The sequence below is a fragment of the Siniperca chuatsi genome, linkage group LG6 (genome assembly GCF_020085105.1).
Source record: "Siniperca chuatsi isolate FFG_IHB_CAS linkage group LG6, ASM2008510v1, whole genome shotgun sequence".
In the NCBI taxonomy this organism is placed as follows: Eukaryota; Metazoa; Chordata; class Actinopteri; order Centrarchiformes; family Sinipercidae; genus Siniperca; species Siniperca chuatsi.
The window spans coordinates 7,710,371-7,732,857 of record NC_058047.1 but is presented as its reverse complement, the minus strand read 5'-3'; the positions used below and the strand labels follow the sequence as shown (position 1 = coordinate 7,732,857).

The window sequence follows — 22,487 nt, the reverse complement described above, 5'->3', positions numbered from 1 at the left end:
GAACCTTGAGTAAATGGTAATGGTAAAAGGACTGTACTTATATAGTGCCTTTCTAGTCTTTCTGACTACTCAAAGCGCTTCATCTACATATCACATTCACCCCATTCACACACCGATGGCAGGTACCAACTGCCATCAGTTGAAAGAAACTAATCATTCACACACACTCACAATTTGGCAATTCGACATTGCCATGTGTTATAAACTAGCTTGAGAATGATTTGTACACTTGCATAACCAGTTAGCAAATGTTTTAGAACACTCTGTAAAGATTTGTTCATGTGTGTTTGTTCATGTAACATTAAATATGATTACAGCTGTGTCATATTGTGTTGTCATTTATTAACTGTTAACATTACTAAACACTTACAAATGTCCTTAAATTTACTTACAACACATTATAGTGTGTTATAACCTATTGATTAAGTGTTTATATACTGCTTACAAATCCTAAATAGGGGGGTTAAAGTAAAGCGTTAACCAGAGCAATTTGGACAAAACATTGTACCTTCCCTGGTCCCTTTGTCCACTGGCAACAGTCAGCATTACCATGCAACATAATGGAATTCACTTCTACATACACACAAATTGACATACCCTGTCACTAATAATAGCCAGCCATGTCTCCCCTGATGAGGAGTGGCCCACCCTTCCTGCTGTGTTCCTGATAAAATAGACCACATCTATCAACTATAATATCTCCCTCAACAGCCATAAAACTTTATTTAAATGCTTCTGTTTGACAGATTAGCAGACACAGGTGCAATATATTGTCTACTGTTTGATTTGGCTCACAGCAGGGATATTTCATTCAGTAAAGATTCACTCTACAGCAGCAGCTCGGCTGTCTGTGACTTCATTTGAATAAAATTGCTTTAAATTGGTTGTGTGATGATCAGTTACTGCTTGTGGGTGAATTTCATTTAATCCAACCCACCTTTGAAGAGGTCAGAGGTCAGGTTCAGCTACAAAACTGCAAGAATTCAGTGTCTCAACTGGTTCACCGCCTGTATTCAAGTCTCTTATCTACATAAATGCACCTGCATGGCTGCACAGTCACTTAATTATATAAAAAGCCCAAAATGTGAGCCAGTATTATTGCCAAATTATTCTGTAATATAAATCATATAAATAAATACAGAAATAAGTGATTAATCTGACGGGACATGTATGTGTACTATCGGCATCCTAATGATCTCTAAGTGTGGGTGATTTAGGTGTTGAGCAAGTTTGGAATATAAATCTAGCATCAAAAACTGATGACAAATGAGTGAGTGTTTGATCTCTACTTATGATCGAAGTATTCAGTTTAAGAGTCTTGAAAGAGTCTTGAAAGATCGATAAAGCTCACCTCACTTCAAACATTATGAAATTGTGATGAAATTATTATTTTCTCTTTATTTGCCAGAATGTGGATCATCCCACATTATCCCAGACTTAGCAAGTGATTTTCATGTCTTTAAGCCAGGATCCATCAAAGGCTCCCAGCTGCCAAGGTGGGGTAAGCTGTGGCCAGGAGAGGAGAGCAGAAGTGAGGGGAGTAAAAGCAGTGGTTCAGTGGTGATGTTCACATATGTGCTTCTTTCACAAAATTGCCTCCTGTTTACTGATGGGTTCGATCCCCATGTCGAAGTGTCCAAGACACTGAACCCTAAATTGCTCCCGATGGTCAGGTCAGCACCTTGCATGGTAGCTCGCTGCCATTTGTGTGTGTGAGTGCGTGTGTGTGAATGGGTAAAGACAAATTGTAAAGCGCTTTGGATAAAAGCACTATATAAATTACCAGTTATAAATTGGATGCAAGGTTATCTTATTTTTCTCATTTTTAATTTTTACTGTACATATACCACCTGGTAAAACTCAACAACAGGAGATGCAAGTTCAGAGCAGAAGAGAATTGGATGTGGCGTAGCATGAATCTCTGCAGGCATTACCCCCTCCCAGTGAAGCTCCTCTTAAGGTGCTCACTCAACTCTATATTGTATATTCCTTGCAGAAACCCCGTAATTAGAGACAAATGTTGACCTTTGGGTCATGTGCCTTTTTAAATATGAAAAACGAGACGGTAACCAAACCTGGGATGCAATTGAAGGCAAATTCTTCATATTCCCATTCACCTCCCAAATCTCCACCTTCTTTGTTTTCACTGCAGTATATACACTACTCCCTGCATGTAAATTATTAATGCAGAATAGAGAATAACTTACAGAGCAAAAAATTAGCCAGACTACCATACTATTTATAGTGGAAGTGCATGCAGTGTTGTTTTGGTTCAGTTGACAGCTATCATATATATATATATTACTTTATTTCTTTTGAAGTTGAAAGAATTCTAGCTGCTCCAGATGAGTCCCCTGTGTAGTTGTCTTCAAAGTTAAGACCTGTGATGTCCAATCCTCTCTGTTTTACACCATTTTTATTCAATTTCTTCTCTCTCTCTCCTGCTCACACAGTGGAGCCAGGCTATACTTTCTTTTTCAACTGTCAAAAGAAATATGGTGGGGGGAGGTGTAAATGAATGGCTTATAGTTTTCATTTCTTCAGTGCCTTCTCTCAATGTCCTCCCTCTTTCTCTCTTTTCCTCTCTATCTCTTACTGACTGCATATGGAGGATGGCATGGCATCATTATCCAGGGGGAGGCAGCCATCCAGTCAGAGAAATCAACAATTAGGACCCAACAAAGTGGAAACGCATATTTCTGTATGCTAATGAGTTTCTCAGCAGCCACAGTAGATGCTGATTAGGCTGAGCTTTTCCCCAAAATATTACTATTGTTATTATTTATTCCATTTATGTAAAACTCCATTTATTCTTGCTGTCATAGCATTTATCAGGTCCACAATAAGGGGTTAGTGCCTTTAGTGGGCTTCGAAAAAAGTGACAGATGAGGAAAGAACGCTAATTTGATTCATGAGTAGATTTAATGGAAGAAACTGTGAAGCGTGAGAGCATCTATAATGTAGCCCCAGCAACTGTTCTCCATACATTCTCCCCAGCTGTCACAGGCAGTGAGCAGAGAAGAGAAGATATTATACTTTTCAAGTTGAAAGAAGCAGCGAGAGCAGGCGTTAAAGTAGCTTTAGCAGAGAAACCCAACCTCTACCTGCCTTTAACGCATGTATCATGATCAAACACATGAATGTAAAGAGTAGGCTCACAATTAGCATCCAGTCATCTGCAGGCCTCTCTCTTCCCACTACTACTTCTTGCTTGTCAAAAGCAATTTAAAGCCAAATGTCAATTAATGTTCTCTAATTAGTATCTGAAGACACCTTCAGAAAAGAGGGATGTCAAGGCCATTTGTTTGTGAATAACTTTTAAGTTTTTCTGTGTGTTTTCAGTTTTTTAAAGCCTGCAGAGCCACGATTATCTTTATTAGATTTTGTGTATTTGTGTTGTTTGTGCGTCCTGCCAGAATAAAATGACATTAGAAACCATTTAATACAGCTCCCTGGTGCCAACAGACATCCAAGAATAATCACACATTTTGTCATAATGATGTGATTTGCATTGCAAAGCATCTGTCAGAGGCCTCTGCTGAATCTGCCAGGGACCTCATCACCTCCACCGTAAGCAAAATCCCCTGAGTTCCTGACTAACAAATAACTGAAGTACTGAGGAATTCAGCTCTGCTTCTTGCTATTTTAAGCAAAAACAGAGTATATTTCTTTTTACTTTTCAGACCTTGTCATAAATATATTTGAGTAATATTTTGAACATTTGAATATTTGGAATATTTATCTCTCTTGCAGGAAAAGTGCAAGGTAATCAAGAGAAATGGAACACTTGACGTTATTTTTAATTAGTCGAAACTTATTCAGCTGTATTTTTGCTTATGCTTCGCAGAACTGTGTTTTATAAAAATGCTGTTTAATGGAGAGCTTCTTCATCTGTAGGCTCATTACACTATTGTAATTACACAATACAGAGTGCTTTGCTTTGTGTCTGAAGGGATATTGCTTGCCATTCATAAAACCACACCTACAGTGAGATAGCCCAAGACAACCTGAAAGACAAAAGAGTCAATAAACCTGTGGAAACAGATCCAATCTGATACGGGAGGTAGAGGGAGCCACTAAATTGGGAGGCTCTTGTTCTGATGTTATTGCAGCATGGGTATCTCATCTCTGGGAGTAAGGAGTGCCTTTGGATCTCACGCCAGTCAGGAAGACAATGGATCAGAGGTAGTGAGATTGGAAGGAAGAGGAGTGTGGCAGGGATACCCTTCCTCAACCTGCCTCTATGGATGCTCAGATGTTGTGTACAGGAGAAAATGATGATGGGAAAAGGAGGGAATGATAATGAGAAAGGGAGGGAGGTGAGGAAAGATATGAAGAAGGAGGTGAAGAAAAGACATAAAAAAGTGAGAAAGGAGCGTCCAAAGAAGGGGGCGGGCACGAGATGCTCTGTGTACATGGCGCTGCTTTGTCTGCATTATTTAAAAGCTGTCATTAACCTGAGCCTGGAACAGACTCAATCAATAGTCAATGCAGAGGCACGAAGCACTTCAGTGTGCTATAACTGCTCCCTGTGCAGACTTCAGGATCATGCTGAGATATAATTGCAAAGGGGGAGGGGTTAAATTCATTCAGAAGAGATAACAAACTGCTGTGTGGAGGTCAGGGATCACCTGTCTTGCATTGATTTGGCCTGAAACCAGACGTGTTAAATAGAACATCGATCATGGTCTGTGAGTTTGTGTGATGCGGCACATCCCCTAATCACTGATGGTCCAGAGGGAGCTTTGTTTGTGTTGGGAAAGTCACCTTAAAGAAGAATTCAGAGTGCTCTTTTGGTGAATCACAAATGCATGTGTCTTAGAGTGGACAATTTATATTATGAGAATATTTTCCTCTAGGTCAGTTTATTTTAAACCGCCTTCATTTATGTTGACAATGACAAACTTGTCACATTTTATTAATTTCATTTTCATTAATTAAATTTTCATCTTCTGTTTGAGCACATTAACCAACACCTGCATACAGTACATAAACTATGACAGCAGCAGTACACTGTGATTCATTTTTATTGAACAAAATGCAGTGAATGAAATTAAATGATAGCAGTGGGATGAAGTGAATATTTAGTTTTTCTTTGTCCATGTTTAAGTCAAATCAAGTCACTTTTATTAATATAGCCCAAAGTTAGAAATTTCCCTCAGGGGGCTTCACAATCTGTACAACGTACCAGCCTCTCTATCCTGAGACCCTCCTCCGGTATCAATTCTATATTAAAAAATGACTGGTTTAGTTTTTTTTTTTTTTTTTTTACTATACTGCAGTTTGGCTCGGTGGCTAATGAAATAAGAGCTGCTGAAATTGTATCCACCATACAATATATCTCAATTTTCTTTCACTTCAACACAGTAAAGCATGACTGCATTGATAATATGTATTCAATACAACAAGAAACCTGAAAGATAAAAAGGTGGTTACTGAAGAGAAGTTAAAAAAGAAAGAAAGATTGCAAAGGGAAGCGATAAAGTAAAAAGAAAAGCAGGAAGATGCAAGGGGAGAACATAGGAAGAACAAAGGACAGGATGGGCTTAAGGGCAGAAAGAGATGTTGAAGCCAACAGCACAAAGTGTCGGCTCAAATGGACCGTGAAGGGGGCAACTTTTGGCTCCTGGAGGATTTTCTTCAGGTCATCAAGCATCACATCATGGAGACGCAAATGTAACTATGGCCACAGCTATAGCCACAGACCTACCCGGAGACGCAGATGCAGCCAAAACCCTTCTCTGTTCTTCCCTCATACATGACTCATTCTAAACCCAAAGTGTAGTCTTCATCTGGTCCTCTCCCACCCTCTCTTTCTCTTTCTTTTTCTCTGTTTGGCTGGGTTGCCAGAATACCCCACTTCCTAAACAGAGCCTTAGCATTCCCATTGCCATGACTGTACTGACTGACTTGTAACAGTAGCACAAAATATCTAATCATCATTGGAAAATCATGCAGAAGCCTGTTTATACTCCCATTAAAACAGCAAATCCTTATCAAATTGTTTAAAATTCTGAATATGTCTGACCTGATATATTTTCTGTCTCACTATCTGATCGCATCTGACTGTTCACATCCCTCTCGCCCACACCTGCTTTAGGTAAAACATCATCTCTTCACTGTCCTGTCACCAGCTCTGGTTTGGCACCGACAGACATCACAGGCTATGAGTGTGCTGCTGCTGGTATCCAAATCCAAGTCCAGTTTTGTTAAGTTATTTTACAACTAAAACAACTAACTAAAGCCTGCAACAAAAGCAGGACCAAAGTCCTCAAAACACATGGATTGGATTAATTGATGCAACAGTTAAATGTGCCAGAGGTCCAGGATTTAGTGAATTAACCAGTAGATAGCCCTGCACTCCACTGTGGAATTACAAGCACTGAACTCTGACTGTCAAGCCTGCTAAACTCCACCCATTGGTTATGATGACTGAAGCATCAGTTAATTAGAAATAATACATGAAAAATCTAAAAAGAAGAAGAAGATGGAGAAGAGGAAAAAGAAAATGAAAAAGGAAAATTGGAAGAAAGGAAGGAGGAGAAGAATAAGAAATAGAGAGAGAACAAGTGGAAGGAAAAGAACAACATAATGCATAATGAGCAACAATGATACTGTAAAACGGTTCATTGGTGCTCAAAAGGTTTTGGAAATGTTCTGTAATTTGACTAAAAGTGAGTCTGATGGTGATATCAGGTCTCACTGATGCATCATGGTCTTCCTGCAAAATGTTGCCTCTCAGGGATGCTCCTCCTTGACCACAAATCCACAGATCTTCTCTCAGTATTGCCAGCCAGGCCCGTCATTTGGCACGGAGAGTAAAGCCTGAGAGTAGATAACATCCTTTTCATCTGTTTCCAAAGTTTAATATTTGTATAAAAAACCTCATTGAGACGAGTTAATGTAGGTGATATTACAGTATCTCTCAGCTCACCAGTCTGGTTACTGATCCTCAGACTGCGTTGTTGTATACAGCAACACTTCTAATGCTGTGCACGGCATATTAAAAAGATTCCCAAAAAGAACCTGATTGTGTCTATTATGATGGGGTTAGAAGTGCATTTATTTAAGCAAGCGTTTGTTCCGTCTTAACAGGCTTGACAACTCAAATATTCTCTAAGGTGCAGGTTAAACCTCCCTTGAAAAATCTGTCAGCTTAATGGCCCCTGCCTTACGCTGATAACTGCCAAGGTGTCTCCTGCTTTTTGGAAGTAGGTGGATAAAGGTGCTAAAGCCTTTGTGTAAAATAACTGTGAAACATAGCCCAGTGTCTTTTTATTTCTGTCGCTGAAGTGAATTGAAATTCAGCTCAGGATTTTGTTGGAAAACACACTCTGCCACCCCCCCTGTTTTCCTTCGCTACACTTCAGCACATAACATAAAGTTTGAGCAGCACTCTTGTCCTTGAGTGTTACTTACAGGTTGTTTACCTTTTGTGTTTTGTTTGAGTTCCTTCACAAGTCGATTGAGGGCGTCAGTCATAGAAGGAGAGGCAGATAGAGGAGGACACGCTGGCAGGCCGAATGGTGGGAGCCAAGGAGTCTGTCAAATTCCATCTCTGCTACACAAATGGAAGTAGATGGGCACAACTCTCAGTATAACCGCAGGACGTAGAATAGAGTGCAGGGAAGGGGAGGACTTGTGACAGGAATGCCAGAGTACTATGTCACTGCTGATGACAGTCAATTTGTCTGTGAGTCAAGGGGCTTTGAGAGATGCACTCCATCTCAGGCAGCAGCAGAGCTGATGGTACTAATAAGGAGGTACCTGGTTTTCATGGACATGCTGTACAACACCCTGCATGTCCCACCCATTATGTCTCAAGCAACAGTTCACCTATCACATTCATCCATCCGTCCATCTGTAGACTGCTCTCAACAGAAAATTGAGAACATTTGTGGTTTGCTTAAACAACTTAAACAACCTGTGTTTATGTTTTTCTGACGAGTGACATCTTGTAGTCATGCAAAGGTAGCAGTAGCATGACATTGGTATACCCCTGCAAAAAAAAAAAGCCAGAAGGAGGAGGTTTGTGCAAATGATTGGGTGTACACAGCGATTTTGATCCATATTGTACCAACATCCCATCTTCTACCTATCAAAGTTGGTTAAATCACCTCATTACATGAACAGCAGCTACATAAATAAATATACATTTTCTGTTAAATTTGTCCCTCACTTTCTTTTAAATAGTCACGCATATGAACAATATAGAAGTCATAATGTACAATCATATTAAAACTGTTTTAGACAGTGTCCAAGACACCATGTGTTCATTTATTTTTCTTTTCTTTTTCTGTGAGAAAATTCTAGACTTGGTGTGAAAGGCCTTTGGTTAATACCAATCCCCGTGGGCACTGAAGTCCCTGGGGTAAGCTGCCTTTGATAAGGCCTTCCTTGCTTCCTTTGAGTGTGTCCTTTGATACATATGGGGTCACCATGGCAGAGGGGAGTTTCACCAAGAATATAATGTGCACAAAAGCTCTCAGTATCTTCTGCAGATTCCCTTTGAGTGTTAGTTGCAGCACTCTGGAAAATTGGAAGTACTGCCGGCAGTTGAACCTGGTGGTGGACAAGATTGACAATGACAAAATACAGTATATTACGGTATATGGTCAGTAAAATATATATTGCATTCATGTCTAATACTTTCCCTCCAAAAGACCATCCTGTCTAAAGATTTGAAGATAGTCCAGATGTTATTATACCACCAAAATATTTGATAGATTCAAAGACACCAAGAGATGAATGGTTTTATATAACTTGACTATAAAACCTTTTTCTTATGTCAGCAATACCAAACTCTGGCAGACCTCCAGATTACAAAGAACTCTGCTGCCAGAAAAGGAAAAAGTGTCAGATCATCACAATAAACCTACACTGTATTCATCTCTGTACTGGTTGTCTCTTAGTTGTAGAAATGGTTGTATCACTTTGGTGATTATATTTTGAGGCCCAGCTGGCTCTGGCTCCTACCTACATCTTTGATATCTGATCTATTAACCCTTTATGAGCTGACAACATGCAATCTCCTGGCAGGGCACTTCTGGCCATGGCTAAGTCTAGCATCATGACCAAAAGTGACTGAGCCTTTGCCATCTGAGCCCCTGAGCTTGAGAAGCTATGAAAATAATATATATAGGCCTGTATATTTATTTAAAACCCTTCTTCAGAGAACTCATCCTTTTTTTTTAGAGATAAAGCCATTCATATGAGCTTTTAGTTACTCTAACCTTGTTGTAAATTTGCAGATGGAATGAAGATTGGTAGGCCCTGACCCAGACTGTTACACATACTCTACATTATATTAGGTTATTTGCATTTATGGTGATGTAAACAGTAAATAATCTTTACAATAACAGAATCTGAATGTTGAAAATATGAAAGGCAACAGGTATTTGTGGAATCAATTTTTGAAACTTTCTTACACACACACACACACACACACACATGTGCATATTCAAATCCAAACTTTCCATATGTTACATTACATTTTTGAAAGCATTTCTCTCTGGAGTAAGTACATTGTGCAGCAAGCGTGCGCAATTTAAATATATTTTTAGCTGTTTTAGTACAGTCATATACATAATCATTGTTAGCCTGAACCACCTGAGTTAGTCCTGTCAGGATCTACAGTGATAACTAGCGTGGTTATAGAAAGCCCTGGAGTGTTGTGTGGAGGAAAGCAAGATGATACATCTTTCTGGTTGCTCAGTGTTGGGGTGGACACTGCTTGAATGACTTCTCTCTGTGTAGCGTTGGATGGTGATAAGATGAAGATCAGACAAATGAGTTTCTGTAGCCCCTGACTGGTTCCACCCTGGATGAACTACCCTTGGTGTAATTACAGGATTGAACCATTAGGGGGCACACTTTTCATACCACCAGCTTTTCATGGTGATGGAAACAGCTCTTTTTTTATACACAACACTACACTGCACTGCATTAGCATTAGCATTAAGTGTATGCTGCTGAGGAGGTGAGAGCAGCTTATCACCAAACTCCATTGAAATTCACTGTATGCATAATCTATTCTAGACATGACAGTCTAAGGGAAAGTATAGGGGCCTGTGTTAATAAAAAACATAATTAGTGTTAGTAAAGATTACTACCATATTTGCGTCACATAATGAATTACCTGACATCAGCATAAAATTAAATTATTTTTTAAAAAAAGGCGAGAATTAGAATAATTCACTCTTAGTAAACCGATGTCAGGAACACTTATCTAAACAAGCTTTACTAAGTAGGGGTTTTTATGTGTTTCAGTGGTTTTGATTATTCTGTTTTATGGCTCGAAATAGTGACACTAGAGACATCAAGAGAGCCATTAAATCATTAGTATTATGAATAAATATGAGTGTGAAGATAACTCCTAAAAGTAATATGAAAATATAACTCTCCCTCTCTCTCTCTCTCTCTCTCTCCCCAAGGCGCGTTTATAATTAGTCCATATTGTATCAGTCTGATAAAACACACAGCTCACACATACAGTATATGCACGCTCACGGGCACATAACCTAATTGTATGTTTTGAAGTAAGCCTACTCTTTAGCTCGCCTGGTGTCTCTCGGTATGATTACTATTATTATGATTTGTAGTAGTGGTGGTCGTACTTCCCTTGTTATAATTTGTAAATTGTTAGCCGTAAATTAATGCCTTTCACACACATTTTTTCTGCTAACTTTTTTTTTACGTAGGCCTAAATGGTGATCTCCCGCCTAGAATAATTTGGAGATGTGGGTCTGGCAAGATCCCAAATCTCTGTTGAAAGATGAGAACAACTTCGAAGGTGGGCAGGGCAGGTATGGGGGTTTATAGGGAGAGGGAGTTGCTTTTGCTGCAAATGGGCTTCCCCAAATCTTTGCTCACGGGTCCTGCGCCAGGAGTTCGGCATTGTGGCCCGGCCTACTATCCGCTTGTTCTTGGAATCAGCGTCAGAGAGCAGCTGAGAGAGGCTTAACATTTCAAACGTCTGGCGGTAGGCTGCAAAGTTTCCACCCTGAAAAACACTGTGATGTAGCAGCAGCAGCAGCAGCAGACTGGAGCAGCACACCACACCTCACGGCTTGGTGTTTAATAGGAATTAGTGTGCTGTAAAGTTGTGGCGCACGGCCTCTCTAAACCCGGAATCACACTCTTAATGCTCGTTTTAGTTTCTGTCTGATGGAAGCTTATTTATTTCAATTAGGAGAACCTGTTGCAGTCTATGCGTGTTATGTTGCAGCAGTGTTGGAATTATATTTCTTAATTCTCAAGTCTATTTCTGTGTTTTAAATGTGTGCGTAAAACACCACCACCGTTGTGATTCATCAGCTCTCCTGAAATTTTAATACGAACATTTTGACAATTATTTCTTCTTTTTTTGTAATTCTACTTTAATAGGCTAAGTAACTATCATAATCACCTTTAATTAGTTGTATCTTGATTTAAAATCCTTTTAGGTAAAAGTCAGCTCAGCGTTAGCGGCAACATCACGGATTAAAAGTGGGATTCCAGTGTTATTAGTCATAGATGTTCTCTCAGCTCGAAGGAAGCCTGCAGCTGGAGAACAGAGTAAAGCTTGATGTACTAAAATCCGAAGAAGTTGTTGACGTGACAAGTCCTGACGGATGCGCTGGGCAGCGCGGCTGCCGCGGGGACGGAGGGGAGAATAAAGTGACCCTGTCTCCAGAGCGCCATCAGCAGAAACCACGCAAGATGACCCGGAGCCCCAAATGCGCCCGCTGTCGGAACCACGGCGTCGTTTCGTGTTTGAAAGGCCACAAACGCTTCTGCCGCTGGAGGGACTGTCGCTGTGCCTGCTGCCTGCTGGTGGTGGAGCGGCAGCGCGTCATGGCAGCGCAGGTCGCACTGAGGCGGCAGCAAGCTGCGGAGGTGAGGAGAGCACAAGGGTCGGTCAGTGATGGAGAATAACCCGATGGGTAAATCATGACCTCCAGTAGATGATTATCAGGAGGTAAACCGTCATTAACAGACAAACAACAAAGAGTAATATAAAAATGCGGGGTATAAGGGGGAAATACATTATTGAAAAAATGTAAAAATAAATATTGAACGTGTAATGGCTCATACATGATGGGAGAGAGGTCAGAGGGTTAGGGTTATAGAGCTATTTTTATTTAACATGATTTTCTTGATCTGTCCATGCAATATAATTTTCTGAGCAGAAATCCCAGATAACTAATACACCTTACAGAAGTGCTTAGAAATAAAGCTGGAAGGCTGAATTTGCACAATTATTACTACTATCCATATTTTCAACAAATGTGTGTGACAGTAGTCTGACCATCTCATGGCCCATGGCAGTGGGGTACATACAGAAGTAAGCTCGATTTTCTTTTATACCGAATTAAGGTGCAGAACTATAGGCTGAAGCATAGATGTTTGTTTTTGTTTTTTCAGCATTTATACAAAACAGAATATTATTTTTTTTTTTTTGTAGAAGTTAGATCAGATTTTTAACATTTGATTAATATTTTACCAGTTAGTTTGTAGTAGGGCTCCTAGGTGTTATTCTAAAGACTGGAGTGAGCTGTCAGGTTAGTTTGTTAAGCTTATTAAAGTCTTTCTTGTTAAAGATAGTATAACTTAGATTAGATGTGTGTAATTTTAGTTTGTTTTGCAGTTCATTCCTGTAATAAGGTGTGTTGTAACGGAAATCTGCATTCTGTCTGCAGAAGTCTGCATTTATAACTGAAGGCAAAATGTGAAATTCTTAATTATATGTTAACACTGCCAATAAACATTTCAGATTGTATTATATAAATAAATATTGTTGATTTGATATATTTTATTAAAATATAATATTAATATAATAATATACTAACTAAATTTGCAAGTAAAGAATAGAACAGGGCATTTAGATGCGCCTCTATACAAAATGACTTACATTTATACTTAGTAGCTACATTCCTCTAGTGCCAACAAGGTAAATAGCCAAATACCTGTCTTTTTTAAATCTTACAATTACCAAGAGCTCTACTTGCCTCTTACCTAATGTGTTAATTCCCCTTTAATTACCCTTGGGGCACGGTCTCAGTATAATATGATTATGTCCAAATGTCTAATTCCTGTTCCCATGTTTCTCCCAGGGTAAGAGAGGGGTCAGGTGTGCAGCTCCGTTGCGGAGGACAGCATATCAGCGTTACACGAGAGTAGCCGAGCCGAGCATCCTGGCTAAAAGCATCCTGCAGGGTATAGTTTAATTAACATCTCCTCTCTCATTAACATACTTCTTCTCTTCTAAACTGTGATACAAAGTGCAGTTGTCTTTTTCTTTTTCAGTAGATCAGATGGAGACCCTTAAAGTCAACGTTCATATTTTGCTTTATTGTTTTTAATTTATTGAGTTTGTCAGAATTCATGCAAGATCATACATTGATCAACTTGGTTTGTCATCTGTCGGTGGAGGAAGTGATTCACTGCTTGCTGACTTGTCAAAATAAATTATTTTTACTTGCCCGGGGTGAGTTGTGATTGGTACAAAAATATTTACCGTAACCTCTCTTGAAGTAGATGTAAAGTTCATTTACACAAAAACTACATAAATGTACCTTACCATTTACCATAACCAGTGTCAACCCATGTCTAACCCCAACCCTTATCCTAGTCTTAGCTTAAGCCTGATTGTAACCTTAACCAAAAACCAAGTCTTAACCCAAAATAAATGGCTGACTTTGTGGGGACCAGCTTTTTGTCCTTATACAGGATCTTAGTCCGCACAATGTCAGTATATAAAAAGTAATTTATCCCCACAAGTAGAGACACATACCTTCACACAAGTGGATGCTCTTTAACATACATGTGCATTATGTACATATACCCACATTGTAACTGAAACTGCATTTTCAAGGCCTGCTTGGGCCCACGCTGCCCGTGCTTCTGCTCAGATGCCATTACCCAGCATCGCACGCACTTAATTTACCTAAACAAACCTGATCGCTGTTGCTTCACTATTTCACAACAACAGGCTATTACTGTAATACATAGTGTGTATTAATACCTGCTGGCTGGCAGTCAAATCCTGCTGGAGGCTGTATCTTCTTTATAGCCCTCTCAGCCTCTCTGCGCTCTCAGTAAAGCAAAAATGACACTGCTAACCAACTGCATAATTAAAATAATAAATAACAAAGTGCTCAAACATAAACATAACAATTAATTGGTTGAAACAACTTCATTATTTATAAATAAATAAAATATATGAATACATAACGGCAGCATGTTGTTTTGCTGCCTATGCAGGGCTCAAACCGGTGGAGCCGTTGGAGGACGACACCTCCTGCTGGTCAAAGCAGACACAGCGCGACCAAACACACTTTATGTGTCCCCCCATCAGCGCCCGGATGAGGAAGAGGCGAGCCTTCGCAGACAAGGAGCTGGAGAAGGTGATGCTGGAGCGGGAGCTGAGAACGAGAGAGCTGCAGAGCGACCTTTGCTTCTCCTCCTCAGCCCTTGTCCCCATGCTTCACCCTCCACCCCTGCCTGTCTCCCCTAGTCTCCACTGCTGTCTTCTTAATGAGGACCCCACTGCTGCAGGGACGTCCAGTTATGTGCCTGTGTATAAATATAAGCCTTTTTATGAGTGTGACTTCCAGTTCTATCAGTTCTTCCACCTAAAGAGCAGGTCTTCCGCAGAAGGTGACTATAATGACTTCGTATGCCAAAGCTCAGAGCAAACCAGGGAAAATAAAGAGGTGCAGAATAGCTGGAAAGGCTTTGAGAAGAAAGATCGACCAGAGCTGATACCTCTACCATCACAACAAAGACTCAAACATCATGGCAGTTCCCTGTCAGGTCTAGACCTTGTCAAATCCCCTTCAAAACCAACAGAAATGGACTCAAATGGCTCTTCAATCATCACACGCTGTATTTTTGGATCAGATCAGGGTATCCTGGACGGGCAAGACATCAGTGCACCCAGCAGGACTTTTGATCCCAGACCTCTGACTGCTATGGGCTGGTGCGCAGACACTCCTGCCGACCAGGCAGGTGCTCATGCCGACTCTGTCAAGGGCCCTCATGCCACCACAGTCAGGACTCCCACTGTGAGGCCATTACCTTTCTCTGTAGAGGCTCTGCTGAGGGCCTGACAGGCAAATGGAAAGCAGCGGAGTGCACTTTGTTTATGTGCGGACTAAGAATTAATGTTCAGTGAATAAATATTAAAATGGCCAGGTGTATTACAGGTTTTGAAACACTTCTCTTGACAAGGGCTGGTTACTATAAAGTGGCAATAGGCGAAATATTTATGAAAATTTTCCAGAACATGAATTACAGTGTTTGGGTTTTTTTTCTTATTTTTCATGAAAATGTATATAACTATATTTTAACTATAATTACAAATATAACAATGGAACATATATATGTATTTGATTACTATATTTTAATTTGTATGCCTACATTGAGCATATTTTGTACACTTTAAAAATGTAATCCTTTTTTATACTCTTCTGTCAGCAATGCGGTGGAAATATACTGAACTGCTCTGCATTGACCCTCTCACATCAATCTTATTTTATTCTCTTTTCCTGCAGAAGAAATATACAGTACATCCATAAAACAAAGTTGATGAAAAAGTCAAGTAGTGTTTGAACTTGTGCCCATTTCTTACTTTATGCTTTGATTTTTTAATCAAAGTGTACATGTGGATGGCTGGTTTCTGCGTTGCTCTCGGGCATTGCAGTGTCAAAACAAACCAGGTGCTGCTTAGAAATCTGTCTTTAATCATATGAAAACTAACAATGAAAGGAGGAACATGAGGTGAAGCAGGTGGTGACAGCTAAAGGAGCAAAGATTTTCCAAAAATGTTTCTGTAATAGCACAGAAAGGGCTGACAGCAAAAAAAGACATATAACTGATATTTTTCCATCTGTCCTCTCTTTTTACCAAGTGAGAATTATGTATTCATTATTTATTGGTATTTCATGAGCTCTATTGTTCTCCAAATGTAAGACATTTTGTCAGACTGCAGTCTATCATTATGAATGTATAACCTTAATAGAGTATAATTTCAGTAAACCAGCACAATGAGTGAAGATAGGAAATATTCACCAAAGAGTGAATGGGAGGGTGCCAGCGTTGCCTTGGCAACATTGTTCTTTACTGTATGCTGAGCCTGACGCCGGCCGAGTTTGTTTGAACACGCATTTGATCTATATCCACTTTCCACTTTTTCTCTTCTCCTCCGTTTTTTGTTCTGCACTGTAATCTCGCAGAGATGGAGGTCAGATACTTTTGACAACTCTGGACCTTGTGGCGTCAACACAGAGGTGATAGCGCGCTGCTCTGCGTCTGTGTTTGCTAGTATATACCAGCATATCAGAATGCCTTTCTCCTCGTCTTTTCACAGACAGACAGAGAGGGGAGACTGGCACAAAGGAAGATGAGGTTGTGAGCCTGAAAGCACTGAATATGTGCCATTGTTTTTTATTGTAAATTATCTCCGCTGATTTTACAATAAAACCTCTTCCCTGCAGAGAGTGCAAATCGCCATTTTCACTACGATGATAAAAAGATAAGCATCAGTCACAAAGGGGTGATAATGACTTTTGTGAAGAATAACACAGAGGATATAAATCAATTTCCCCCCCGGCAAAGCTAGGGGAAAAGCTCATTTATCCAGTTCCCCCATGTTTCATTCTGGAGTGTCCTTAGACGAGGTGTGTGGCGGCTTAATAGATAGCGACCCCACTCTGAAATGCCATTCACGTTCCACTGTTCTTGTTAGGACTGTGCCAGGGACGGACAGATTAGCTTTATTGTTCTGTGCTCTTTGGAAAGGTTTGCTTCGATCTGCAATCGTCAGTTTATTAACATTTTCCTTTGTGGGTCAGGGGAGGAAAGGAGAGGGAAAGAGGACGTGTGTGTGTGTGTGGTGTGTGTGTGTGTGTGTGTGTGTGTGGGGGGTATTGGATTCAGGCCAGTTTGCTGACAAAGCAGTTTCAACAGGTTGAAACATGTTTTTGGATTTGTAACAGCCCAACCGTTCTCCTCCCTCGCCCTCTGCCTTTTGTCACCCACCTCTGGCGCCCATGCTGTTCATTCTCTCATTGTGCCTCATTTCCATTTCAGCAGGATTGAGTTCACTCTTTTCAGGGTAGAAAAACTTTGCTTTGGCATTTCCCTCTAACCCTGATCTTCATATTTTCATCATACAGGCTCTATCAGCAGCAGCAGTGACTGGAAAGATGGAGAGAAGAGGTGAAGAGAACTGGTGGGTGGGGGAGACATAACAAGAGCTAGCCCACAGGTTACATGTACTCCAGCTCCTTCAAAACGCCTTTCGTTCACCTCCACCCTGTTATTTCAAACTAGGAGGTTCTTTCCTCTCCCTCTTTCCATCAATAACCAAACATTACAGTCTTTACCTACCCCGCCATTGGCCTGTTCCTGGCCAAGCAAGAAGCCATCACAATACAGCTGGATGGTACAGAACTATCAAAATGATCTTTGTTTTCTCATTGACTTCATTTCCTTTACCACCTTGCAGTGTTTACACTAGCTGTGTGCAAAGGCAGACGTGCGGCGAAGGTAAATTGTCATTCTCATTTTTCACAAGACTCCAGCCTCCCTTCAAGACCTGACTGAAGCAGCCAGACCTCTCTTGTTGTTTGGTATGATCTACATATCAGTCCTTTAGCTCTCCCCTTGGACAGATCATCAGCAACATTTAGTATCAGCGCTCAGTGGAAAGCCTTTGATTGTCCTGCCAGCTCTCATTACAGAATGAGAGTGGACTTAAAAGCATATGTCTTGGTGTGGCAAGGTCATTTCCCATGGCACTTTTAAGAGAGCTGCTATCTGAATTTAATAGAGTTGTTATGAGATGTTTGGACAGTGCAAAGAACTCTCTAGGTTGATAAGGACCCTGTTTCTGACAGAGTCTGAATAGAGAGAAACAGCATGCCTGCTCAAATGATTTTTTAATGATTATCTGGTTGGTCCACTCAAAATGGCTGCATTTGAACTTGTATGAAGACGAGTTCTCATAGTTGTTCTGTCTCATAAACCTGGTGTATTAGCATGAATTTCACTGATATGTTATTGAACCAAAACAGCAGCCCCATTGGTGCCTGATTGTTTACTTCATAATCATCTATTCTCAAATGTTCTCATACCTTACCAGATGGAAGTATTCCATGTTTTGCCTTCAGATTGAATAATGCTAATTTATTTCACAGAATTTTCCCTCTTCAACAACGTTTTATTATTAACTTAAAAAATGGTGTGCAATTGTGAACAAAATGCCGGGGGAAATAAACAGAACAGTAGAGAGAAACTAGTGAGAAGCTCTGGGAGCTTTTGTGACTGACTAGCAAGTTCACCAACTAGCCCTGCAATATGTCACCAAGCTTCTGGCCTCGCCTTTTTTATGTGGACAAGCGAATGTCAAAACCCGGCTTACCATCAGTTCTTGTGGGCTCATTTATGACTTCCAACAAGCCATCATACTCTTGTGTGATGTTTAAGTTGTACTTTATTTCAAATAATATGGTGCAAACCTTTTTCTGCCCTGAGAGATTTAGGAATGGGTGGCTTTTTTTTGTTAATACTGTTTTTTTCCCTCTTGTTTTCTAATGTTAGGAGCTTAGAAAAGTGATTGGAACAACTTCGGCATTGTTTTGGCTGATAGTAACTAACTGACAGTAATAAAGACATTCTACAGGTACTGGAGGAAATATAAACAGGAAAATAATGACGTAAATTCTTTATATTTTGCTTGCTCACGCACAATATCAATTGTTAAGTGTGAGTTGTGTCAGAGTTGTAATAAATTACCTGGGCAACCGTAGAAAAGGTTTCAGTCGTAGTCATCTGGACACTGTTTTCAGAATCAAGACGTTTCGGCTCCCATACGGAAGTCAAACCTGAAACGTTTTGATTCTGAAAACAGTGTCCAGATGACTACGACTGAAACCTTTTCAACGATAGAACACTCCTGGACGAATGAGGGACTACACCGTCTTACCTGGGCAACATTATTTGACTTTTTTTTCTCTCAGTCAAGACAATGGTAAATTCACTTTCCCTAAGGAAAAATACTTGAATTTCCTGCATGGTTTTATTTGTTAGGATTTTTTATTTGTAATACCACTATCTTTGGTGTGCTGTTGGATGTTATCATTACACTCCAGGCAGTATTCCCTCTATTTATTTCAAAGAAGTATCTTCAACATTGAGTATGAGGGGTCAGGGCTGAGTGTTTGATCTGTCTGCCAACTTGCCACGCACTTTGGATTCTCTCCTGTCCCACCCTGCCCTGCAACAGCCCTGTATGCTCTCTGGTGTTTGGTAGCCAAGCCTGACTCAGAGATACTGGTGTAGGGTTACGCTACAGCTGTGCAGCATTGCCTCAGTTAGCACACAATCATTTCGATGCCATACAATGACCTCTCAAAATGAAAGAAAGATTAGGTATAAAAAAGTTAACATTGTCCCCGAGGCATGACTAAGGCACAGCGAGAGCCAAACGGTAAAAATGTGCCTTCACCTCTTCAACTATAACCAAAAACGAACCTGGTGTTGTAGCCTGTCAAGAGTTTGAAATGCCAGCCTTTAATCATACTGACCCCCCAGCCAAGGATGTAATTTATTTAGACACTGGAAAACAGCACCAAAAATCATTCATCAAGTTTTGTCCAAGTTGGACAGTGACATCTAGTAGATGTTTGTGTTGTAAATTTTGACCTTCAGTGATCAAATCAGTGTAAGTTTTTAAAGTCTGGAATACAGGGTGAGGATATATGGTCCCTGCAAGTGTCAGACCAGCTGTGTTTAAGATATCGCCTGAAATAACTTATATGAGCAATGGATGGACAGACTCAGACAAACAAGACACGATCAATAGATCATATCACCAGCCAACCTAGTTAAATCTGTCTGCACAGTACAGACGGATATCGTGCAGTGCTCTAAAGTCAAGGACGACGACAACAAAACAGACAAAACAAAAGCACAGCAAATGCAATCAAATGAATGTATGATGATGAAAGTAAACCAAATAATATCCAAGTAATATCCCTTTAAGAGATAATCCTTCATTGCATTTCTGCTTCATTACCTGTACTGTGAGAGACAGTGGGAGTGAGTTTGTTTATGGTTATGAGTCTTTATGATACTTAAAGGAATAGTTTGACATCTTGGGAAATACACTTATTTGCTTTCTTGTCTTAAATATGAAGCTACAGCCAGCTGCCAATTATGCAGTCATTTCAGTTTTGTACAGATTAAACTAACAACCATGGGTGGAAATTACATTTACATTACATTTATGTACATTTACTCATCGTTTTTTGGGTACTTGTATTTTTAAAAGTAATTTTACTTTTACTTAAGTATTTTTTATCTCAAGTATTGTATGTGAGTTCCTTTACCTTCAGTGAGGTGTGTGAGGCTTTTCCGCTGTTTTTGACTGTTAATCTCTGTCACAGTTGTGAGTACAGAGCGTCTTTCTGCTCAGAACTGTTTGAGGAGTGCAGTGAGACAGAGAGGCTGAGTGGACTGGTTATATAATGCTTTAAGAATGAACGAGCAAATAAATTTAATTTATCAGATTGTGGAGGACATTGCAGTGCATAAAGCTCACAAAATGTCGCTTAGACAGGTAAAGTCTGATATTTTGTTGACCCATCCATCCACCCCCTGACCTCCTCCCTACACGGACTGTCGCTCTGTAACAACATCACTTGCCTTTCTCCTTTGCCCCCGTCATAATTAGCCTACTACAGCTGCTAGAGAGCTTTGTCACTTCAACGTAAACATGTCATTTTGGGGCACTTGCTGAAACAACCAATGCTGTCATTCTTCTTCAGTCTCAGTAGTTATGACACTCAAACACAGGTTGGAGTGTTCAAGGCTACTCAGACACTCAAATATACAGTATGTTTGTTATGTACCAAACAAATATCAATTTTACTTGACACAATCAGTCTAAAGTTTGACCTGTTTTCTTCATCTATTTGTAAGAAGCGAATCTGTCCCAGTTGGTCCATACATTCACAGCAATGGCCATCAGAGCTAATAGAAACAACAAGGCTTTAATAGAGAACAAGCGTCTGGTCTGCCCTCTGACAAAGACATTCCTAATTGACTGTAGTTGGGTTCCAGTCTGACCACCGGCACCCTTCATTTAACAGAAGAACAAACACACCAGCTCTTGCTTCAATAGACAGCCCTGTGTGTAACTGAGCCTGCCGTGGTTGGACTAGAAATTTCACAGCTTTAAAAACATCTTTGAAACAGGCAGGGTAGAGTTCTCTCCCGCACCTCCCCACTTACCCCCATCATGTACTATTTGGGTTTTTCCATACACTGGTGTGTGCATGTACAATATTTCTGTGCTTGCATGTGTGCGGAGCTGTCCTGTCGCTATTCCAGCAGCCTTGGGGACGACCGACGGTGCCCACGGCTGCAGCTGTGTAGCGATCCAGTTACCATCACATGGTGCCACTTGGCCGCTGAAGAACTACCTCTGCAATATTAGAAACCAAAGCAGACCACAAGACTGCACTTTCTCTCACCTCTCTCTTGCTAGATGTCTCTCCCTCCAGAAAACATTATATCATTGAAGAGTTGTTGATACAACAGCTCACAGCAACCTTGAAATCCTGTGTAACATCTGTATTAAAGTTAAAATGACACCCATTTTAGCTGTATTACTTTGAAAAATGGGGACATCTGTGTCTTTCTGATATCAGGTCAGAACAAAACCCTTATTGTGCCATAATAATGCAGTATGTCAAAATTTAGTCTTTAGTGTATGTTGGTGTTGATTTTGCCACCTCCTGCAGGTTTCCATCTGTTAAACACTTGCTGGACTTTATTTTTTACAACCTTACTTCTCATTAATATGCTTTCTCAAGACTTCTCTCTCTCTCTCTCTCATCAGTACCCATCCTTCCCTTATCCTCAGTGCAGAGAATTAGGCACTTTAGTGCAGTAATCTCTTTCATCATATTTGATTATTTAGAATACAAATACATTTTAATACAGTTTATAAATGTCAGCACTTTCCTTGGAGATGTTAAAAAGCTTCTAGCTGTGATCAGCTCCACACAGCTTTAGCATAGCCTTCGCAGCTTTGTACCCCCGCCACAGAGCTCTCACCGTTATAAACTAAAAACTAGCACATGCCAAGGCAAGTTCAGGAACTTTATAGGCCAAGGGTGGCAGCAATAACATCAATGCAAAAACAACTCAGCCTGCACGGCCATTAAAGCAGTATTTACCCAGCTTGGTTCAGATTTTATTCTATAGAAAATTCTGCGAACCCAAACTCAAACAATCCCCTCGACCACATTGTGACTCCCGGTAATCTGATACATTGTGATGTTTTTCATGTCCTGATCTGTACACCCCCGTACGCTAACATATTGGCACCCTCTTACAAGTGATTGATTATCTCTGAGCCCTAAAAGGAGAGGATAGTGGAGTGTAATGACATATAAAACCGTGTTTTGATGTCAGGTTCACAAACCTTTAAGAAT

At 40.2% G+C, this 22,487-nt stretch overlaps 1 protein-coding gene across 3 annotated transcripts in view; it reads left to right on the top strand.

Annotated features, from left to right (window-relative positions):
• The window catches only part of dmrt2b (doublesex and mab-3 related transcription factor 2b), a 65,159-nt gene extending 48,682 nt beyond the window's left edge, over positions 1 to 16,477 (top strand). For 2 of the 3 annotated variants that reach the window (XM_044200306.1, XM_044200307.1), the window contains 3 exons: positions 11,445 to 11,877; positions 13,095 to 13,197; positions 14,245 to 16,477. In XM_044200306.1, the coding sequence (XP_044056241.1) occupies positions 11,515 to 11,877; positions 13,095 to 13,197; positions 14,245 to 15,092 (1,314 nt within the window). In that variant the 5' untranslated portion in view covers positions 11,445 to 11,514 and the 3' untranslated portion in view covers positions 15,093 to 16,477. Of the gene's footprint in view, positions 1 to 10,594; positions 11,878 to 13,094; positions 13,198 to 14,244 lie in introns of those variants that run through there. The other variant, XM_044200305.1, reaches the window with a different exon arrangement.
• Positions 16,478 to 22,487: the final 6,010 nt, after the last annotated feature.